The 14,765-nt window shown below is 37.5% G+C and overlaps 1 protein-coding gene across 2 annotated transcripts in view; it reads left to right on the forward strand.

Annotated features, from left to right (window-relative positions):
- LOC131046429 (phosphoglucan phosphatase DSP4, amyloplastic) overlaps positions 1 to 14,765 on the forward strand; it is a 213,573-nt gene that overhangs the window by 121,094 nt on the left and 77,714 nt on the right. For both annotated transcript variants that reach the window (XM_057980163.2, XM_057980162.2), the window contains one exon: positions 9,620 to 9,676. In XM_057980163.2, coding sequence (XP_057836146.2) covers positions 9,620 to 9,676 — 57 coding nt within the window. The remainder of the gene's footprint in view (positions 1 to 9,619; positions 9,677 to 14,765) is intronic.

Consider the following 14,765-nt stretch of genomic DNA (forward strand, 5'->3'; position numbering starts at 1 on the left):
GGGGAGCCTTCTCTAAATTAGGAGAGTATCATACTTACACACTGTGGCCGAAACCACAATTTTGCACTTTCCCTAGGTGTACAAAATTTCCAACCAACCTCCTGATTTGATGATATCCACTCTTCAAATCTATCTTTGTAAAGTATCTTTTTCCACTCAAACAGTCCATTATATCATCCATCCTAGGCAAAGGAAACCGGTATTTCACTGTGAACTTGTTTAGTGCTCTAGAATCGGTACACATTCTCCACTCTCCATTCTTCTTAGGTGCTAATAATGTTGGCACTGCACAAGGGCTTAGACTTTCCCTAATCAAACCTTTCTTCAACAACTCCTACACTTGTCTATTTAGTTCTTCATTGTCTGTCGGTGTCAACTGGTGTGCAACTTTGTTAGCCAAACTAGCTCCGGGAACCAAGTCCATGCAATGTTTAATACTTTTGACTGGTGGCAATCCTTCAGGTACATTATCTGAAATGATGTCTTCGTATTCTGTTAGCAAATCTTTTATCTCTTTCGGGTGTTCTCCTTCCGGTTCCAGTTTCTTAGTCTTCTTAGGAATTAAGGCAAAACACACATTCTCATGTTTCAATCCATCGAGGAATCTCCTTCCATCCACCAAATAGCTTCTAGCATTCGTACAGACTTCACTCTTCAAAGGTTCCTCCAAAGGTAACAAGGTTTGCTTCATCCCATTGGCCACAATAGTGTATGCATTCTTTCTCCCATCATGTACTGCCTGTCGATCAAACTTCCAAGGTCTACCCAACAAAAGATGGCAAATATCCATAGGCATAATATCACACAAGACTTCATCATGATAATTTCCAATTTCACCGAACATTGCTCACTTACTAACAACTTATGTTCATCCTGAATCCATCCTATCTGATAAGGCGTAGGGTGTTTCAACCTTTCAAAATTCAACTCATTCACCATCTCTTCTGAAACCAGATTATCTGAACTACCTATCAATAACAAGTTTACAACACTTACCGGATACCTTACATCTGGTCTTGAACAAATTCTTCCTCTGCAAAGGCTCTTCATCTCTTCCGGTATGACACAAAGCTCTCCTCATCACCAACAGTTCTCCATCTTCCGGTTTATTGTCTGATCCGGTGGGGTTTTCTTCCACCACTGCTGCTCTTCCGGTATTCTCTGTCTTCTTAGACTCGAATGCATGATGCCCTTCTCCTCCACACTTATAGCAAGTTCCTCTAAATGTCCTCTTGTCCTGTCTTCCAATGTTCTCATTCCGGTAGCCATCCGGTTCTCTGCTCTGTTAGAAATTTCTATGATCCTTCTGGTATGAATTACCTTCTTTGTTCACTTCCTTGTCCTTGTTCTCATCTGTACTGGTTCCTCTTCCTTCGATATATCCTCTTCCTTCTTGAAATCTAGCTCCGGTAAACCTTCCACCTGTGCTTGTCTGCCTCTGCTCATGTCTTTTGTTTAACTTCTCTTCCGCCTTTAGGGCATACTGGTAAGCTTCTTCAACACTTTCCAATTTGATCAAACTGAGTTCATCTTTTATAGACATCCGCAATCCATTCAAATATCTTGCAATATATTCAACTTCATCATCAACATGTCCGGATCTGATGTTCAACTTGTACAATGCTTCGGTGTACTCCTTCACACTAGATTCCTTCTGTCTCAAATTCTGCAATTTCCGGAGCAGATCCACTTGATAATTCGCCGACATAAACTTTGACTTCAACTTAGCAACCATCCAATCCCATGTCTTAATCTTCTCTTTACCTCTTCTTTGTCTATCAACTTGCAAATGTTCCCACCAAAGAGATGCATGAGCTTTCAATCGGGTACATGCATATTTCACCTTCCTCTCTTCTACACTACTTTCAAATCAAAATACTTCTCCATCTCCGAGATCCAATCCATCAATTCATCCGAATCTAACTTCCCATCATATTCCAGTGGGGTAAAATGAGGTTTAGTATTCGCCCTACTCAAAACCCTCAAAAACCTTTCCTCATCTAGATCAACCGCCGGTGGGTTTGCTTGTTCTGTCGGGGCTTCTTCTCCTTCATCTTCACTCATATCTTCGATTTGTCGGCCTTTTCTTTGGGCTGTCTCCACGGCTTCCAACCGGGCTGCTATACCTCGCAACATCTCCATCACAATAGGATTTGCATTCCCACGCGCTCCACCATTCCTAGCTCCTCTTCGCGCCATCGTTCACGCCGGTCCTCTACAGCTGTAGGTGGGATCCGTAATCTGCCACCCTACAACAAAATTTTAGGACACGCAACCTCCGAAACAAAACTTTGCTCTGATACCACTTGAAGCAATCATCGGTGAGGAGGGACTTCAAAGAAATCAATTCGGATTGGTCAGCAAGAGTAAACACAACAGAAACACAAAGATGTGATGGAGGCAATGCAGAACAGATTGTTTTATTGTATGAAAATTGATTACATCCAACCGGTAACAATCGGGTTACAACATACTGGCTCACAGGCCTGGTAGAACATACAGAGTAGGTCACAACTGAGACCTTGAATCTTGAGATCTATCTTCTATGCACAGTCTAGCTAACTGATTCTCTCATTGATTCCATTCTAATGCGCAATTACAAATATATATATCGATTCAAAGGATCCAGTCGGCCCAAAAGGGATCAGAACCCGAAGAACAAGACCTAGCATGTAAAATAAACAAGGTCAGACTCCGCTAAGAGATTCCTCAGAAAATCCAAAGGATGAAGTGTAGATCATGGGAAAAGGTTGGCCACACGCCAAGGAACATTGGAATCAATGCTCAAGGCTCCGCAAGCTTCAGAAGGGGTTCAGGTAGATCACCAAAATAGGTCTAGGCAATCGGTAACAAAGGACTGTCAATCGGTAATAGGAAACTGTCATGGAAACTAGTTGTGATATCTTGCCAGTTAATGATCCAAGCCATTGATCTCGAATTGATCGAAGCCATCGAATTGTATTGAGGGCACTATATAAGCCCTGGCATTTCATTTTGTAAAGGCAGATAAGAGTTAGAATATAGTTAGAATAGCAATTAGAGTAGAGTAGAGAGAGAAGAAAAAGATTGTTGCCAAGATGTTGTTGTAAGAGACTTGTAACTTCATTGAAGAAATGGTGAAATTTATGGGTCGATTCGACAATTTGCATGGTCTCTATACTTCTCGTATTTGATTTCATGTTATTAGATGAGTGGAAGAAATGTGCATGATTGATGGTGGAATTCGTATATCCATACTACTAGCAGTTTGTTGATTGCAGACTTGCCTTGTGTAGTCAACTGGAATCATTCAGCTTAAGCTTAACTTCAATTGTCGCTTCTTCATTGATATGCATCAACCTGATGGTGTCGATGCCTGCAGTGATGATTTGAACATCATAAAGCTTTCCTTCGAAGATCGCACTAACCTTGTGGAGATGGTCCTGGGATGTCAAAACAAGACTTAGTTAGAATTTCATCAAAGATCAATCATTGCTCCTACATTCTTAGTGTTAGGATTAGATCCTTTCCTCGCCCTCATCTTTTTTCCTTATTTCAAGTCAAAAGCTAGTAAGAGCCTGTGTTCCAGCAAATATTCAAAGCAAATCAGAAGTTCAGGCATCGAGTGTAAGTCCCCTTGTGATTCCAGCAAATCACATCATACCACAGAGAGCTTATCCACACGTAGAGACCCTACATACAAGAACCTTGAAGTCATCCCGATTGAACCTTTTTGCGACATCTTCAGCATTCAGAGGCTTTATTCAAGAGAGGATAAGGTACCCTTGGGTATTTTATTCTGTGTTTGATAGTGTACAAAATACACGTCAACAAGTACCTATTGTGAGGTATGCACACATCGCCCCATCTCAAATGGGGACCCCCACTTTTTCCTGCTTTCTAGGTAGTGTTAGAGTCCTTAGCTATTAGCCTTTGCATTAGAGGGGTATAGGTGGTCAAAAGCTAGGAGTCGGGTGGATAGCCTTGTATGAGTGTGGAGTGAGTAAGTTTGTAAAGCCCATCATGAGTTCAATCATGAGTGAAGAAGGATTGCTGATTAGCGGGTCACTTCAAGTGCTCCTCTTGAGGAGCGAACCTCACTTCATATGCACCCCTTATGTAGAAAACTTCTTGCACTTCTCCCATAGAGCGAAAACTCATCCTAAGACCTCATGTTGAGCATGTTGAGCATGTTATCATGTATTGAAGTTGAGAGAGTAAGTGAAAGTGAGCAAAAGAGAGTTTAGTCTTGGTTTGAAATCAACTTCATAAACTCAACCATATAAGCGAACTTCAAAAATCAACATACATGAGCGAATCTCACCTTTAGCAACATAGGAGCGAACTTCACAAACTAAGGAAGGAGTGGTTTTCAGAGCAAAATCGAAGACGAAGTTCAAGATTCGCTTCATGTGATGGATGATAAGATCTAACTTCATCAACTCAAGAGGATGAGCAAACTTCAAGAATCAACATACATGAGCGAACTTCACAAATCAAGCCACATGAGTGAACTTCAAGATTCAAAGTACATGAGCGAATTTCATGTTTGAAAGAACATGAGCGAACTTGATGCAGGAGCATCCCCGGTTCATGGCAATCTTGCATCAACCAAACTTAAACTGCAAAGAAAAAGCAAAACATAAAGAAAATGTTTTTGGTTGAGCGCTCAGCGTCTACATCTCTCCATAGGCCGACTTGGTGAAAATAGGCCAAAAAATAAATAAAACTAAAAAGGAAGAGGCCGACTTAATTAAGCAATAAAAAATGATACCTCAAGCGCTCTTCTTTTAAATTTTAAATTAATAATAATTAATTTCGAAATGCCTGAATTAATTTAAAAAAAACGATTTTCCAAGGCTTAAAATTAATTATTAAATGCTATGCGCTTTTCATTAAATGCCAATTTAATTAAAATTTTTTCAAAATATTTGGAAGTTTTGGGCGAACTTGGCATCTAGTGTGATTTGCTAAAATAAGGCAAAAAAATAATGAATTTTGATAACTTCGCTCTGGTCCCTTGGAGAGGGACAGGAGCGTTTTACCTTGGTCCCTTGGAGAGGGACAGGAGCGATTTTGCAAATCCAAGCTTATCTGTCCTTTGTTAGCCTTCCAAATTATATTCAATGGATAAATGATGTTTTCCTTGGTCCCTTCAAATCATAAAATTGTCTTGATCCTGCAAGAACAGTGCAAATTTGAAATTCAAGCTCCGGTCCTTCAGTGAGGGACAAGAGCGAATTTTGTCTTCTAGGCCAAAATGCTTCACTTTTCATCTCGAAATTCCTTTGCTAGGGAAGATATCATCTTGTTACACGCCATGAATAAGAGTTCAAGTCTAAGAAAGGTCTAAAAATGTGTATATAAAGAAAATCGCTCTGGTCCCTTGGTGAGGGACAGGAGCGCTTTTACCTTTGCAGACAAAAACTCCATCATTTCATTGTCTTGTCTGGATGCTCTATCATGCTCATTTCATCCTTCACCATGCCTTGGATGTTCCAATTTGACCAAACAAGGTCAGGAATGACTCAAAGAAGCCTTTTCGCTCTGGACCCTTGGTGAGGGACAGGAGCGTTTTGCCTTGGTCCCTTGGAGAGGGACAGGAGCGAAATTCGGTCTGGATCCTCAGTGAAGGACAGGAGTGAAATTTGACTTTTTGAACTCTCTATCAGGATAATTTTTATTGTCTTGGTCCCTTGGAGAGGGACAGGAGCGAAATTCGCTCTGGATCCTCAGTGAAGGACAGGAGCGAAATTTGACTTTTTGAAATCTCTATCAGGATAATTTTTATGGAATATAACACTTAAATATAAGTGACATTATACTTTAAGTTATATTCCATATATACTTTCAGGATGTTTGAGAGTGGTTTCAGACCTCCAGGAGTTATATTGCAAAATCTAGTTTTTTGAGGTTTTTCAGTTTCCAGACTTAGTCAAATTCAAGATCAGGGCATTCCAGACTTAGCCAAATTTGAGGATCAGGACTTTCAGACTTAGCCAAATTTCAGGATCAGGACTTCACTCAAGCCGGACTTGCTATCCTATTAATCTCCCCGACAACACTCAAAAATGCAAAAGCCAACTGACAAAACCCTAAAAGACCTAAAAAAAACAAACCCTAAAAAGCAAAAAAGCAAGGGTCCCCATTTGCAATGGGGCGATGTGTGAAAACGTCACAACAGTACCTAACATGGCCTTGTAGCTGGGACCCATATTGCATCATCATATCATTTTGCATAATAATTCTTCTCCCTAAGTTGCACTTAAGGGGGTGTTGGATTAAATGTAATTTACTCTTAAGCTTAAGTTTAACTTAGGCTAATTATTAGGTTAGGTAAGCTTTATTAATGTTTTATTGTTTACCTACTTTAATATTTGTGCCAATAGTTGGCAGGTAGCTGTACATAGTACCTACCCTTGTACCTCATTGTTGCTCGCATCATAGCCTTTGCGTATATAAGAAGGCTCAGTGTACATTATTATTCATCTCATTGTTTATCATCTCATCTAATGAGTTATTTAGTTTTCTCTCTCTTTTTGTGAAAGTTATTGCAAGTTGGAATCTTGGGTTGAGAGCTCTGCTCTAACATTTGTCTTTTCATCCTATTTCATCCACTTCCTTGCATCAATCTTGAAAAGAAAGAGAATATACCTTGGATTATAATTGTGAATGAAAATGAAGTGCAAGAAAATCGTGATAGGAAGATGGGAGCTCAAAATCCTGAACTTCTAATTCACTTTGAAAAACCTGAAATTTTTCATGACAATCTCTCTTCAAGATAAAATGGCGAAACAAATTTATTCTAAAACAACATCAATATTCACAAAATGCTTTACAAACCCTCATTTTCACCTCTTTTTCCAGAAAATGAATCTTAACAAATTCAGATTTCTTCATTTAACAACCTGGAAATAACCTTGTAATTCTGGAAATGATGTTTTAATTGTGGAAAAATGATCAAATTTCAAACGAAATCGTTCAGATCTGGGTTTGAATGACTTGTTTTCCCTTCACAAATAATGTCCTTTCCATTCTCAACATCAAGTCCTTATGGTCTTGAATCTAATTCAAATATTTTCCTCTTGCATTTCACTTAACTTTTTTTGCAATCAGATTTTTTACTTCTTCTGCTGGAATTCATTTGTCCTCTTCCTTGAATTCATTCTTCTTCTCCACCTTCAATATCAACTTTTTGCTCCTTTCACTCAATGTTTAATTTGAAATTTGATCTCCTTATACCAAAATTCGCACCTTCTCTTTTGTGCGTTGCTTGGAAATGTTTTGAATGGGTTTGAGACTGATTCTTGCATTTAATGTTTTCAAAGCAATTACTTATCTTTTGCAAGGGAGGTTGGCTATGTTTACTTATTCTTTGTTTTCTTTTTAAAATTTCAAATTGCCTTCATCCTCATTCAAGTCGGCCTTCTACCTTATATTGAAGGGTTTTGTACTTATACAAGGACAAGTGGGCACATTTCTCATGTGTTCATGGACTTATAAGAACATACTCACCTTATGCAAGTTCTAGAGGGCGCAATTTAGAGGTTGATAGGGTTTCTTGAGCGGATTTTAATGATGACCAAGGATTTGAAGGTGCAAATTCACCCTATGCAAGGACTAAAGGGCGGGTTTGGAGGTTGTCGAAGGATTAATGAGCGCATATCTTCCTTATGCAAGGATTTTGTGGCACACTTCCATGATGATCAAGGATTGGTGAGGGCAAATTGAAGGGTGACAAGGAGTAGGACTATCAAGCGCTAATGCAAGGTTGTCAAGGACTTTCAAGTGCAACTTAGCCTATTCCATGGATTTTTCATTTTTTTCTTGCGAATTTGGGAGTTAACATGGAATTTCTAGAATTTTGCTTCATTTTTCCTTGATAATCTTTAAATTGCAAGTTTTAACAAGCAAATTTTCCTTAGGATTTTTCTCTCAATTCCTAATCTTGGGGGTCTTCATTCATGAATTTTGAACTTGAATTCCTGACTTGATCATATCCTTATAAGGATAAAACTTTGCACTGTAAGTCATTTCAAGGATTGGTCAATGCATTTTCGGATTGACAAGGATTTACAACCTTTCCAAAGGCGTGGAAGCTTAAAGGACTAAAATTGCTGCCAAGCTTAAGAAAAACTAAACTAGCAAGCAAGCAAAAAAGAGGGGTCCCCATTTGCAATGGAGCGTGTGTGTTTACAACACAACAAAGTGTGCCGTTGGTAGACATACATCAAGTTTACCTTACCAACAATGTTGACCTAGCGGAGTAGGTACAAACAGATTGATGATACAATTTATGGGCTGATATGAGTCATGACTTGCCAATATACAATATTACAAACAGATTGATGATATACATTAAATGACCTGAATTGAAGATGAGGAATCAGTTTTCTAGGGCAATATTTGGTAACCTAAACAGGTTAGCCATCTAGATTTAGGATAATAGGACCTTGACCGCCAGTAGGTGAAAGAAAGTTTATCATACATTTGTGGGATGATCTCTTGATGTAAAGAGGTCAATGACAGAGGACAATTCAATCTACAATCCAAACCAATAGAAATTACAAAAGAAACTAGAGGAAATAAAGTCTCTGCTAGAAAAAGAAAATAAAAGACTGAAATATGCTTAATTGTAAAAACATGCATCTGCTGAGTTGAAGCTATTAGGAAGGATGGAGAAGAAGAGAGCTTACAGCTTTTAAGTAAAGATTTTCTCAATCCAGCCTGAGCTGCCATATCAAACTCCCTTGAGGTTTACCTAGAGGTGAAGCCCCAAACATGTGGACAGCTGTACAATGGAGACAATCTTAGAAATAAAAATGGATCAATGAGAATTACATTGAGTAGGATGTTCAACTTAGTTAGAGATGGAAGATAATGCAGTACATTTTGGTGTTTTTATGTTTCATTGTTCTGGTTCATCCTGCTGGTGATATGAACAATCAAATTTCATTGTGAACTTCACTTTTAATCTGGGCAGGACTAAATTTTTAATTGTCAGGAACTTATCCAAATTTGTTTGAACATTCAACTACAAATCCATTATTGAATATATTGTATCATACCCTTTTGTTTTTGCACAACTTCTATTTATGGACATGCAGAAATACCTGAATTTCTTCTCACATTTATTTGGTGGAATGATCATCTATACACATTCACTTTGTATGCTGATAGCACAGTTTCATGTCCTTTTTTCAGTTCCATTCTATTCAATTTGATCTCTTCAGTATGTTATTGTTTGAAAGTTGTAGATTAGATGATGTTGATAGTAGATAGGACACATGATGTATACTCTTAAGCATTATTGAATAACTGATTGATCGTCCAACATACATGTTTGCAGGTAAATAGTTCAAGAACCACTAGCAGTCAATAGGTGTAGATAATATTTAAAGAGGACAAAATCTAGAATATCACATCCATGATCAATTAAAAAATGTTATTGATACTTCTTGCTTCTGAAAGCTGATTTTTGATGATATAAAAATGTGTCTTCTTTTATTGTCTACAATTCAAACTTCTATGAATTACAACCATGATATCTCCATGTTGCATTGACATTGGTAATACATGATATCAGCTCATTTGAAATTGATTGTCTCATGGCTATAATTTTTCTAATTTCTGCTTTCAGAGTGTTCGCCCTTGCTTTCCAAAGTTGGAAGCCATAAAGAGTGCAACTGCTGACATGGTAAGTCACTAGCTTATTATCAATGCCATTTCACATGCATATTTTTCTGTAATTAGTCAACATACAGAGATTTAATTGATGTGACTTGATGAAAATTTTACCAGTGATATATTCCTTCAGATGCACTCTTGAAATAGCTACATGTGAGAATCACAGAAGAAACATTGCTCTGGGTACTCACTGGGAGGAAGAATAATATTAGTAATATCATTAATATATGCATGTTGATTAATTTTAGGTCATGACTAACATGTTGAAAAATTTGTATCAAATGATTTTAATTGATGTGGCCTGGTGAGAATTTTACCTGTGATATATTCCTTCAGATGCACTCTTGAAAAGGGTGCAGGTGACGGTTACACAAGAAACATTGCTTTGGGTGCCCATTAGGAGGAAGACAAATATTAGGTATATCATTAATCTATGTATGTTTACTGATCTTAGGTCATGGCTAATGTGACTTGATGAAAAATTTACATGTGGTATATCCTTCAGATGCACTTTTGAAACAGGTGCATGTGACATTCACATAAAAAAACATTGCTATTGTGTGCTCATTAGGAGGAAGATAAATATATAAATTGTTTTTATTTATATGAAAAAATAGGTTAAAACTCAACAGCTTAAACACATACAAACTTGGAACCCCTGGTACATACACTTGCTAAGCCCTTGAGTAGAACAATGAAACATACTAAATACCACTTAGTATTATGCTAAAGATAAAGTAACAAAAAAATGGATAGCTTGAAGAGCTCTATAGATTGAAAAGATAACAACTCATAGTACTGTATGCTGATCCCCAAACAATTGATTTTACACATAGCAGGGAATATAAGTATCAATAGTGATTCCAAATTTTCCAAACATGTGTACATCTATTCATTGAATTATATGCTTGCAGAGATTTATGTATATTTAGTTGTGCACCATGGAAATCATTTGCACAATTCTAATTATGAATGTGCATGCATAGATATGATTGGAATCATCTTCACTATGTTTTTGTTTGACTTTATACCTTCTTGTCCTGCTCACGTTCTAGTCCATTTAAGCTTTTTCTTGACTTTTTGCCTTTTTGTCCTGGTCACATCTTTGTTTATTTATTTGTTTTTGATTCACATATGTACATATGTAAAAACATATAATTGTGTACACAAAGCATATGTAAATATAATCAAGTCTGATGCATCACTCAAATTATAAGTATGATGACTGTGGCATCCAAAGGGAACACTGCATAATATCAAAGCGATATTTTGTGATGGTTGAGAATTCTTAAATGCTCTTTCTTTATCCTACTTTTGTTTCTGACTTTCCCACTCAAGAATCAAACACAAACAATCTTTCTCTTAATGATCCTAACATTCTGGTAGGGCCTACTTGTAATACAAAATAATGACCAAGTCATAAAAAAGAATATGAATTTTCTCTCTTAACACAAATGTCAGCCGATGGAATGAGTTCTGCCTTTATGTTTCACTTTCAGTTGTTATTTTGTGAAGCGTGTGTTGGATCTTGAAACCACTGCTCCACTTCCTAGAACAAGATTTCAGTTACAAGAGCCAAGTTGTCATCAAGTGGGTGAAATTGGCTTATCTACAAAACAATGGAGGGTTTAAGGTTAACTCTTTTTCTCAACTTAGACTCGGGAGAGTATTCCTAGAGGTTAGAGTATAAAATGAACAAATGAAATTGGTAGTGAAATCCCAACTGTTGATTCAACTCCTAAGTTGTCACTAGGCTGAGAGCAACTAACTACCTTATTGCCTCTGCATAGTGTTGAATATTCTGGAAAACTGAGAGGAGGGGGGGGGGGGGTGGCGTAATATCCCCACATTTTTTTCAATTTTAATTCCAGTTTACAACACAACAAGAACTCGTTAGGGTTAGCAAATGAAAATACAATAATACTGAAAATGCAACCCTTCCACTTTCTGATCACCAAGTGCCCAACATGGGAAGGTGAGAGCATACGGTGTTGAGGGGATCGTTAGCTTCAAATCACTGGAAATTATTACAATGCTTGGGCGGCAAGCCAACCCCTTCTGCTTATACAGCGGGATATTGAAAACATTGAAAATCACTTGGCGGTAAACCGAACAAGGACAAGCCAAGAAACTGAAATAACGATCACTCAACCGCTTATCCAGCGAGAGGACTAGGAATGAAATTAACAATCAACATTACCGCTTATGCAACAGGAGGACAGTATTACAAAATTTAGATATAGGCGGCAAGCCAACCTCTTCCACTTGTTTAGTGGGAAATGAAGAGCAATTCCAAATATAACTTATTGTTAGTACTTAGTACTACTATTCAGCTTTACAATAATTTTCATGTTTGCAATAAAGGTAAATCACTAAACACAGCTGCACATATTGCTCAATCAGCTGCACAAGTACAAGGGATTGTCCACACAAGAAAAAACACTCCAAACTCATAAATCTCTAAATCTGATATACTCCCAGCATGCTGAAAACACACAGACCAGCAACACCAAATCCCACTAAAACACTCACAACTCTCTCAATTCTTAACCAAATGACATGAGACTGAAAGCATATGACTCCTAGGAGGTAGGCAATCAATCCTAGAACACCAAACTACAACAAACTGACTCAAATACATTATGCACACATCCCAAAGCACTCAGCCACATGGTATGACTAGCTAAGGGGGCGATTTGCTAAAATAAAATCCAAGACACCATTTTAAGCTCTATAAACTTACAAAATGAATTGCCTAAACCAAATAGAGAGATAGATGAAATACCCAAAACGAGGAGAATAACACACTGAGACCAGCGACCAATAATCTACTTTAGCACACTTCGTGACCAGCAATCTCAACACTCAAAAACACTCCAAACATCTGGAATTGATAAATAAATCTGCAACAATGTTCTTCAATCCACTCCTTTGAATGAAGAGAGGTCACAAGCTCAACTAGTTGCTGTATTGCAAGCAAGAAATCAAGCGGTAGCTAGGAGGTATGCATTCCTCCAAGCTTAATTCCAAATTTCGGCAGCCCTTCATTATAATTTCTTCATGGATGCCCCCAAATGAAGGCCAAGGCACTTATTTATAACCTTCTCCCCAAATCGAACTTCTTCTCCCTCCAATATGGGATTAATCAATGGCATTTAAATTTCCCTTTAATTTACATTTCATTTCACTTCATTTCAATACCTCACCAAATCGCCCAAGTCACATCCTTCCTTAATCGCCACTTTGATAAATATAATGCTTATAAAATAATATTGATGAAATTGCACTTTGACGTCTCAATATGAAGGTGGAATATTTCGCCAAATAGACTTAGGATAAAAATAATATTTCCTATCTCTAAGTCGTCCAAGATCATAGCAGTCACCTTATTAAAATTGCCAATAATGTGTAAAGTGAGCTCTCAACAATGACTTATAAATAATAATATAGCTTAGGCAATCTTACGTAGAAAATCGTCCAACTTGCCTTAAATTATAATTTAATTAAAAACACCATGGGGACCCCTTGAAGTCACAACACAAATTACGCCTAGGCCATGGGGAATAATAAAGTATTAAAAAATACTTTTGCTTCCAAAAACTAAATACTGCAAAAATGAGCTAAGGCCAAGGTATTGAACTGCATTTCAAAAAATAGTCATTTGAGTTCGAACACAGGATCCTCCCAAAAATAACATTGCTAGACATAGCCATTGAGCTGAGCTGCGGAACTCGTGACAAAAATAGCATTGCTAAAAATAGTACTTACTATAAATAGCATACTGCTAAAAATAGTAAGTGTGTCAAAAGTCATTTTCGTCACATTTTGAGCAGCAGTCATGAGTTACTAAAAATAGTAAGTTTGGAAATCATCACCAAAGAATTTGCATGTCAAACCACACTGAAGCTCTAAAAAAACCTAGAAAACCCTTATAAAGCAAACAACTGTCAGCCTGTCGCAATTTACTAAAAATAGTAAATTCAGAAATCTTCTTTGATTGGAATGTATGTTATACCATCTTGAAGCTCACGAAAAACTCAGAAAGAATCTAGAGAGAAAACTGTAGAACTCTTGCAAACACCTCTCTGAAAACCTTCCTGAAGACGTAAACCCTAATTTAGTCTCTGGTTAGCCTACGGATTTCCAAAATAGGCTAAGACTCCATCCATCAATCTAGAATTGAGAAGGGGACATTACAGGGGGGGGAATCCGTTGTCTTTTAAAATTATATCACTTTTCCAAAAAAAACACATCTGGTACAGATTAAATTTTGATTATTTAACCAAAAACAGATAAGAGCATGAAACACTAGATATGATGTGGAAAACCCTAGAAGAGAAAAACCATGGAGAATGTTGGCTTTCAATATGAAAACACCTTTTACGGTGACACCGGTTAAGGTGATTTTTACAAAGATGGCTCATTGCCAGAATTGCTCATTGCAGGTGGGCTCATTGCGTAGCTAAAACCACCAGAAAAAAAGGACGGCTCACTGCTTGGAGGAAGAAAAAAAGAATCCACCACAAGGGCACAATTGCCACTTTGCTGCAATGCTAGAAGAAACCTTAGGCTCACTACCATCAGTACCAAACAGCATCAACGAACCACACTGATCAACCACTTCGCATCAAAGATAGATCTTCCTTGTATAATCAACTTCCTTCTATAAACCTTCTTTCAATATTATATTACAATCATATTATATATATATAGATCTCCAGAATGTATTTTCCAAGTCCGTCAAGGAGATAATAAAGCATAATTCAAAATGTCTTCACTAAGCATTCTTGCGGTGAAAGGAATGAAAAGTGGAACACACAACGAAGCAACAACACGTTATCCAAACGCTGCAATCACCGGACCAAAAGATAGAGCATCTAGGGTTAACCGGACTAGAAAAGAACATGGTCAAAAACACAATTCCAGAGCACATCAACACGTGTCGAATTAGAATAATGAAGATACATGCATGAGAAACATAAAACGCGACAAGAGAACTGAAGATGTGGAGCAATGCAGAGCTCTGCAAACTCTGTCAAACAATCATTATCATTACTGCATAGACTTCCAGAGAACACCTTCCGCATTGCCAAACCACA

The sequence above is a fragment of the Cryptomeria japonica genome, chromosome 1 (assembly GCF_030272615.1).
Source record: "Cryptomeria japonica chromosome 1, Sugi_1.0, whole genome shotgun sequence".
Taxonomy (NCBI): domain Eukaryota; kingdom Viridiplantae; phylum Streptophyta; class Pinopsida; order Cupressales; family Cupressaceae; genus Cryptomeria; species Cryptomeria japonica.